Genomic DNA, 9,318 nt, shown 5'->3' with positions numbered 1-9,318 from the left:
TCCATTCTTATACCAAAGTAAAGTTCTCAAACCAAGACACCATGTGCAGTTTTGCGGAGTTTGTAAACCGAATCGTTCTTAAACCGGACTGTTCTTAAACCGAGGTACCACTGTAAATAAGTCATATAAATGATCATTGCCTGGAAGGCCACATTCAGGGACCTTCTGGTGTGACTGTTGTTGATCTGCCTCAACAAATCCTTTGGGTGTCATCTACGCAGCAGTCAATAAATGCCTTGTTTCTGTGACCCGAATGCTTGACCTACTCAGGCATGCTCCGCGCGCACTATGGATTTAACACACACAACTGCTGCAGAGTAGAACATTTGCCCATGTAAACAGACACATGTAACCATTATCACATGTATTTTAAAAATGCATGTATATTTCACATTATTCTTTCTTGCGTTCGAGTGCTTTCTGTCCAGGAAGTCCAATAAAGTGTGAGGTGACCGTAGCGTCTGATGCTTGGGAGCTTGTTGCTGCTACTCAGTGTTGGTACTCTGTGCATGCTCAGAGGTACCATTTTTGTTCATGCATCAGATGTCTCAAGCCTTACTGCACAGGTGGGGAACTTCAGGTGCCTAAGCCTCCTTATCTGACCCTTTGACCACTGTACTCACTGGCCCTGTGTGGCCCCGCAAATATTTTTGCCTGTTTGTATAATGTGCTGATAATATCTTGCGTTTGTCTGTAAGGAGAATATAGAGGTGTGAGAGAGTGTGTAGAAACTAGCCCACTGCACAAAGCTAACATTCCTTCCCCTGCCCATTTCCCCTCGAAAGGTATCCCAGAAGGGAATTCGAGGGAATTCGAGGCAGAAAAAGATCTCCTAGTGGCATAAAAAAGATTTCAGAGCTAAGTGCTGCTAAGCCAGGCTCAAATCGACCCCTTAAGTCAGTCCCGCTCCACAGCAGCCGTTCCTGCAAGAGCTCTTTATTTCCCTGCCCTTTCCTACATGGAAATGGCGGAAATGACCGGCAGAATCCGAGACCAGGGAGAAGAGTCGATGGAGGAAGATTGGAAAAGAATTAAATTATATTTACAGAAAAATTGCAAAATTAATGAATGTTAGAAGAATCCTGGAATGAAGTTATATGGTTTTAGCAGAAGTGTTATTAAGGATTATGTAAAAACTGATTGTTAATGGGCAAAAGTGGAAAATTGAAAGCAAGACTGTGTTAAGATAAATTATAGATCAAAAAACTGAGAAAGAGGGAAAGGATTTGCTGAAACAGTTAATTTGAATTAGAATACAAAAATGGGAGGTGTGAGGAAGTCGAGGAAACAAGCAAATGAAAGATAAAGATATGAAATTTGGATGTGCTTTTAAATGTTTTTGTTTATTTCCCCTTGTTATTTTGTTGTACTGTTTCTTTTTTTATTTTTGATGTATTGTTTGTTGAATTTTTGTATTGTTTTTCTTTACCTTTTTTCTTTTTGTAACTATAAAACATCTAATAAATATTACCTATTTCCCTGCCCTTTAAAGTATTTATTCCCACATCGCTATTTCACCCCAGAGGGCAGATGCCCGTCCGTTGCTTGCCATGTGTGGAGAGAGCGATAAATCTGGATCTGCTCATCACCAGGCAGAGGCCTCTGACAAACAGGCCCATCGCTCAGTGATGCGGTTTCCATGGCGCCTGTCGCCGTGGAAACGGAGCTGGTTCCCTACTAGGGTGGCCAGGCAGCTACAGCTGACGGGAAGGGGGGCATTTGAGGCCTGTCTGCTAGAGAGACACTGTGTGTGTGTGTGAATAAATGAACTCTGGGCCATTCCTCAGTTTCACGCACCCTGTCATTTAAATGCATGCAAATTCACAACTGCCTCTGCTTTGACTTTAAATACAAGGAGAGAGGAATCTCACCCTCACAATCTCTGTCACTGACAGAGCAATCGACTCTGTCAAGGAAAGTGGAGGGGTGTTTGTGTTTGTGACAGCTTCCATTTCTAATGCTCCTTTCGCTGCCTGGAGTGACGGTTGGTTTGGCAGAAGCCCATCAGAGCATCCCTGCCAGGAAAGGGCCCCTAATTGTGGGAGAAACGAAGCGTCGGAGCCAGGAGTGGGGGGGGAATTGTTTGGGAACGGGCAGAAATCCTAGAGAAGCTGATGTTGGGGGTGGAGGCAGGGTGAGGCCAGGCGTCGCCGGTTATTTTCCAACGCCATGATTTCCTCACGTACGCACCTCACGGACAACTCTAAGGCCCTGTGGCCCCTGCTAAGAACATAAGGAGAACCTTTTGGATCAGGCCAGGGGCCCATCTAGTCCATCGTCCTCTTCTCACAGGGGCCAACTAAAGGGAAACCTGCAAGCAGGATTCGAACTCAAGAGCAACTCTGCCTTCCTGGGGTTTCCAGCAATTGGCCTTCAGAAGTATTGCTATATTACTATATTGTTGTTGTTGTTGTTGTTGTTGTTGTTGTTATTATGATTATTATTATAGTAGCCAATGATAGGGACGCGGGTTAACCCACAGAGCCTAGGACTTGCCGATCAGAAGGTCGGCGGTTCGAATCCCTGCAACGGGGTGAGCTCCCGTTGCTCGGTCCCTGCTCCTGCCAACCTAGCAGTTCGAAAGCACGAAGTGCAAGTAGATAAATAGGTACCACTCCAGCGGGGGGGGGGGGTAAACGGCGTTTCCGTGCGCTGCTCTGGTTCGCCAGAGGAGGCTTAGTTCTGCTGGCCACATGACCCGGAAGCTGTATGCCAGCTCCCTTGGCCAATTAAGCGAGATGAGCGCTGCAACCCCAAAGTCGGCCACGACTGGGCCTAATGGTCAGGGGTCCCTTTACCTTTACCATAGGTTGGTGGTCATACAGTAAGATAAAATAGAATAGAATACTGAGAGAAAGATAAGAGTAATAATAATGTAGAAAGATGTGGGATGTGATCCGCTGGTAGCAGTCAAGTACAACAGTCCTTGTTTTCCTAGAGTGGACATGCAAGGGAATGTTTGGTCCAGCTAGTCGAAACTTCCTATTCCTCCTGGCCTGGAGCATCCTTCCTCTTGCAGGTGACCAGAGGTGGGCGTGACCTTACCTGTCCTGGTAACAAAAGGACAAGTCACGCAGCACCCCCTCCCTTTTTTTCTCTTTTTCCTTTTATCTGTTTCCAGCTAGGACTGCTCTGTTGCCTTTCAGCCAACAGCAGAACAGGTATTGTCCCCCATATGGGGTAAATCCACATGTTGCTATTTGTAACTTTAAGTTTTTAAGCCTGCCTTCAGGACTGATACTGTGTACAGTCATACCTCATGTTATGTCTGCTTCATGTTACGTTCTTTCAGGACGCGGGTGGCGCTGTGGGTTAAACCACAGAGCCTAGGGCTTGCTGATCAGAAGGTTGGCGGTTCAAATCCCCGCGTGCCCCGTTGCTCGGTCCCTGCTCCTGCCAACCTAGCAGTTCGAAAGCACGGCAAAGTGCAAGTAGATAAATAGGTACTGCTCTGGTGGGAAGGTAAACGGTGTTTCCGTGCGCTGCTCTGGTTCGCCAGAAGCGGCTTAGTCCTGCTGGCCACATGACCCGGAAGCTGTACTCCGGCTCCCTTGGCCAATAAAGCGAGATGAGCACCGCAACCCCAGAGTCAGCCACGACTGGACCTAATAGGAGCAGAGCAGTACCTATTTATCTACTTGAACTTTGACATGCTTTCGAACTGCTAGGTTGGCAGGAGCAGGGACCGAGCAACGGGAGCTCACCCCGTCGCGGGGATTCGAACCACTGACCTTTTGTTTGGCAAGTCCTAGGCTCTGTGGTTTAACCCACAGTGCCACCCGCCTCCCTAGTGCAAGTTAGGAAGGATATTAATAAACACTATATCCTCTCCTGCTACCCTGAACATTCCCACAAAATAAAGATAAGTAAAAGTGACTTCGAACTATCCATCCATTAGGTGTGCCAGCAAGTCTTCTTCATAATATCTTGATGTTCAATCTAGAGAGATAGCCATTTATTCTCCCTCGGCTGATGTTTCCCAGTGTTCAGTCCAGACATGACAGAGCCTTGCTCTTAGTTTCCATCTAAGACTGTGATTCCCAATGTGAGGCATACGCCCCACAGTGGGGCAATTCGAGAATGAGTTATTAACAGCTAATGGCCTTTTAGGTTTCCTCCATGTGAAAAGGAGCTCACTTTTTGAAGGACTGATATGTAGTTGAAAATAGAATTAAAAGGACCCCTGGAAGGGATGGGGGATGTCAGGAAGATTCAACGTAATCACGATATTTGGATTTTGTACTGTTTTATGCTGTATATTATATCTTTGAAAATCAATTAAAAATATTATAAAAAAGGAGTTCACTTTTTGAATAATACAAATTATATGTCACCGGGATGGGGTGGGGAATCAGGATTTTAGAGATGCTTAGCTGGGGCATGGGCAAAAAAAGGTTGGGAATAATAATAATAATAATAATAATAATAATAATAATAATAATTTATTACTTATATCCCACCCATCTGGCTGGGCTTCCCCAGCCACTCTGGGCTGCTTCCAAAAAAAAAATTAAAATACTGTAATACATCCAACATTAAAAGCTTCCCTAAACACTCTCCATTTCCTGTTGCTATATATTTTTAAAGATGTTCTTACACTTTGTCTCCTGTTGCTTCCACCCCATGTAGGACTGCAAAGCTTTTTCCATGGAGCAATCAAGGAGGGCGAAGAAAGCCCTGAGCAAAGACCCCTGGAAGGAGCTCAGTGAACTGGACAGTAAGTCACCCGGACCCCTCCCTGTCCCCCCCCCACCTCCAGCAGCAGAAGTTAGGGTAGCCCAGAATGGTTGGCTAGTCCCAAAGTCTTCCTGTCCTCCCTAACAGGGCCTTGTATATGTGGGAATGTTCAGGGTGGAAGGAGAGGATATGTTGTTTATTAATATGCTTCCTAACTTGTGCTAGCAAGTTCCTTTATGTAGCAAAGTTACATCCCCCTTTTTACATGCACAGCAAATAGCTGGTTGCAGGCTCGTGTGAGCCTCTCACTATGGGCGCTCGGGTTGCAAACGTGATCCGTGCGGGATGCACATTCACAACCCGCAGCGTTGCAATTCAGCGCTTCTGTGCATGCGCAAATAACAATTTAGTAACCAGTTCCGGTACTTCCGGGTTTCAGCGGTCCGCAACCCAAAAAAAGGCAACCTGAAGCAGCTGTAACCCGAGGTATGACTGTATACAATTCCCTTTGAATCCCTCTTAAAAGAATAAATCTTATTCAAAGTTAATAAAAGAAGTTTACTCACATCAGTTCACAGTTGGATCCCTGAAGGCAGACTTAGCTACAAATATGTACATGCGGATCTACCCCATATGGGGGAATAATCCCAGTGCTTCTGCTAGCTGAGACCTAGCAGAGCAGTCCTAGCTAAAAGCTGGTCAAACAAAGAAGGAAGTCAAAAAGAGGGAAGGGTGCTGCGTGACTCGTCCTTTTGTTACCTGGACAGGTAAGGCCACACCCACCTCTAGTCACATGCAAAAGGAAGGATGCTCCAGTCAGGAGGAACAGGAAGTTTCGACTGGCTGGACCAAACATTCCCTTGTATGTCTTCTCTAGCATTTCAAGGAATAATAATAATAATAATAATAATAATAATAATAATTTTATATATATCCCGCCCTCCCCAGCTGAAGCCGGGCTCCGAGCAGCTAACAACGATAAAAGTAACGCAACATTCTAAAATCAATTCATTCCAAAATCAATTCAGAGTCAAATTAATGGCAACCATTGGGCTAGAGTTCTATGAGGATTACCGAAGGAGGAGGTCAGACTGTGCCTTGGCCAAAGGCCTGGTGGAACAGCTTTGTCTTGCAGGCCCTGCGGAAAGATGTCAAGTCCTGCAGGGCCCTAGTCTCTTGGGACAGAGCGTTCCACCAAGTCGGGGCCACAGCTGAAAAAGCCCTGGCTCTGGCTGAGGCCAGCCTAACCTCCCTGTAGCCCGGGATCTCCAATATGTTTTTGTTTGAAGAATGTCCTCCGTGGGATATACCAGGAGAGGCGGTCCTGTAGGTACGAGGGTCCTAGGCCGTACAGTGGTACCTCGGGTTACATACGCTTCAGGTTACATACGATTCAGGTTACAGACTCCGCTAACCCAGAAATAGTGCTTCAGGTTAAGAACTTTGCTTCAGGATGAGAACAGAAATTGTGCTCCGGTGGTGTGGCAGCAGCGGGAGGCCCCATTAGCTAAAGTGGTGCTTCAGGGTAAGAACAGCTTCAGGTTAATAATGGACCTCCGGAACGAATTAAGTACTTAACTCGAGGTACCACTGTAAAGGGCTTTAAAGGTCAAAACCAGCACCTTGGTCCTGAACCTGTACTCCACCGGGAGCCAGTGCAGCTGGTATAGCACCGGGTGAATGTGATCCCGCAGTGAGGACCCCGTAAGGAGTCTCGCCGCGGCATTCTGCACCCGTTGGAGTGTTGTACTTGACTGCCTCTCAGGGCTCACACCCCACAGTTTGAGGATGGAGTCATCCTCATCATGAATAGGGCAATTGTCCTGTCCAGTGTGCAGCGATTCTGGAATCAACTCAGATGTTTGGCTGTCCAAACATCTTGGGAGAGACTCTGTACTGCTGGGCTCCGTCCCCAGGTCTTGGGTTGGGGGCGCCACACCCCACAGTCTCTCCCCACCCAGGAACAAAAACAGGTTTTCTGATGGGGAGAGTCAACCCCTGAGAGAGGATGCTGCCGGTTGGTGCTTTTTCTCCCTGGCCAGGGGTCTCTTCTCTTGGCAGGCAGCTCAGAGAGCGACAGAAGCAACAATACGGAGGAGGAGGAGGAGGAAGAGGAGGAAGGCCTTGGGTTGGGGGACGCCCCGACTCCGCTCACTGAGTTCCGGTCCCTCAAGGCGGAGGCTGCCATGAAGAGCCTCCTTGGGGAAAAAGACCCGGCCAGTGGAAAGGTGAGTGCCCCCACCCCAAATCCATTTCACTTCTGTTCTGCTGTGGTGGAACCGGGGGAAGTGGCCTTGTGGAAAACATTAAATGTGTCCAGTTCTGGGCACCACAGTTCAAGAAGGACACTGACAAACTGGAATGTGTCCAGAGGAGGGCAACCAAAATGGTCAAAGGCCTGGAAACGATGCCTTATGAGGAACGTCTAAGGGAGCTGGGCATGTTTAGCCTGGAGAAGAGGAGGTTAAGGGGTGATATGATAGCCATGTTCAAATATATAAAAGGATGTCACCTAGAGGAGGGAGAAAGGTTGTTTTCTGCTGCTCCAGAGAAGCGGACACGGAGCAATGGATCCAAACTACAAGAAAGAAGATTCCACCTCAACATTAGGAAGAACTTCCTGACAGTAAGAGCTGTTTGACAGTGGAATTTGCTGCCAAGGAGTGTGGTGGAGTCTCCTTCTTTGGAGGTCTTTAAGCAGAGGCTTGACAACCATATGTCAGGAGTGCTCTGATGGTGTTTCCTGCTTGGCAGGGGGTTGGACTCGATGGCCCTTGTGGTCTCTTCCAACTCTATGATTCTATGAAATTAAATGTGGAGTTAAAATGAATGATTGGATGGATAAATAAAAGATGGGGGACCCCTGGTTTGCCAACAGGACATGTGGAAAGGATCTAGGACAGGGAGCAGTAAACTTCTTCAGCAGGGGGCCGGTCCACTGTCCCTCACACCTTGTAGGGGGCCGGACTATATTTTTTGGGGGAAATGAACTGATTCATCCTCTGTCGTCCCCTTTTCCTTGGGCCCTCCATCTTTCCCAACATCAGGGTCTTTTCCAGGGAGTTTTCTCTTCTCATGAGGTGGCCAAAGTCTTGGAGCCTCAGCTTCAGGATCTGTCCTTCCAGTGAGCACTCAGGGCTGATTTCCTTCAGAATGGAGAGGTTTGATCTTCTTGCAGTCCATGGGACTCTCAAGAGTCTCCTCCAGCACCAGAATTCAAAAGCATCAGTTCTTCGGCGATCAGCCTTCTTTATGGTCCAGCTCTCACTTCCATACATCACTACTGGGAAAACCAGAGCTTTAACCAGGGGTCAGCAAACTTTTTCAGCAGGGGGGCAGTCCACTGTCCCTGAGACCTTATGAGGGGCTGGACTATATATTTTTTTTTTGGGGGGGGGGAATATGAACGAATTCCTATGCCCCACAAATAACCCAGAGATTCATTTTAAATAAAAGCACACATTCAACTAATGTAAAAACACGCTGAACCCCGGACCGTCCGCAGGCCGGATTAAGAAGGTGATTGGGCCGGATCTGGCCCCTGAGCCTTAGTTTGCCTACCCATGATCTAGGAGGTTTAAGTAGAAGACGAACTTAGCACAGGTTAAGCAGAAAGTGATGCCGCAGGAAAACTAGCTAATGCTATTCTAGGCTGCAACACCAGATCATAGTACCACTCTATTCTGCCTTGGTCAGACACATCTGGAGTCCTGTGTCCAGTTCTGGGCACCACAATTTAAAAGGGATGTTGACAAGCTGGAAGGTGTGCTGAGGAGGGCAACCAAGACGATCAAGGGTCTGGAAGCCAAGCCTGATGAGGAGCGCTTGAAGGAGTTGGGCCACAGGGGCCAGCAACCTTTTTCAGCAGGGGGCTGGTCCACTGTCCCTCAGACCTTGTGGGGGGCTGGACTAGGTTTTGAAGGGAAAAAAATGAACAAATTCCTATGTACCACAAATAACCCAGAGATGCATTTTAAATAAAAGGGCACATTCTACTCATGTAAAAACACACTGATTCCTGGACCGTCTGTGGGCCGGATTGAGAAGGGCCGGATCCTGCCCCCGGGCCTTAGTTTGCCTACCCATGAGTTGGGGTGTAGGAAAAGAGGAGACTAAGAGGAGATAGGATAGCCATCTTCAAATATCTGAAGGGCTGTCCCATGGAAGATGGAGCAAGCTTGTTTTCTTTTGCTCTGGAGGGTAGGACTCGAACCCATGGCTTCAAGTTACAAGAAAGGAGATTCCGACTAAACATCAGGAGGAACTTTCTGGTTGTAAGAGCTGTTTGGCAGTAGGGCAGATTCCCTTGGAAGGTGGCGGGCTCTCCTTCGTTGGAATTTTTTTAGCGGAGGTTGGCTGGCCACGTGTTGGAGGTTCTTTAGCTGTGATTCTTGTATTGCATTCTGGCGGTTCCCTCCCTGTGAGAAGTGAGGCTACAGGGAACCAGGCAGAGGGCCTTCTCGGTAGTGGCACCCACCTTGTGAAACGCCCTCCCACCAGATGTCAAAGAGAAAAATAACTACCAGACTTTTAGAAGACATCCGAAGGCAGCCCTCTTTAGGGGAGCTTTTAATAGGAAGCCCAGCCAGATGGGCGGGGTATAAATAATAAATTATTATTATTATTATTAGCCAGGATGGC

The 9,318-nt window shown here is 47.5% G+C and overlaps 1 protein-coding gene across 2 annotated transcripts in view; it reads left to right on the top strand.

The window, feature by feature from the left end:
* Positions 1–1,942: 1,942 nt before the first annotated feature.
* Positions 1,943–9,318, top strand: part of KIFC2 (kinesin family member C2) — a 36,823-nt gene continuing 29,447 nt past the window's right edge. Inside the window, exons 1-3 of one of the 2 annotated variants that reach the window (XM_083449011.1) lie at positions 1,943–1,984; positions 4,630–4,717; positions 6,739–6,905. In XM_083449011.1, coding sequence (XP_083305137.1) covers positions 1,958–1,984; positions 4,630–4,717; positions 6,739–6,905 — 282 coding nt within the window. In that variant the 5' untranslated portion in view covers positions 1,943–1,957. Of the gene's footprint in view, positions 1,985–2,319; positions 2,380–4,629; positions 4,718–6,738; positions 6,906–9,318 lie in introns of those variants that run through there. The other variant, XM_083449012.1, reaches the window with a different exon arrangement.

This window comes from Podarcis tiliguerta (assembly GCF_965153285.1).
Source record: "Podarcis tiliguerta genome assembly, chromosome: 7".
Classification (NCBI taxonomy): domain Eukaryota; kingdom Metazoa; phylum Chordata; class Lepidosauria; order Squamata; family Lacertidae; genus Podarcis; species Podarcis tiliguerta.
The sequence above is the reverse complement of the archived record's forward strand: the minus strand, read 5'-3'. Positions and strand labels throughout refer to the sequence as shown.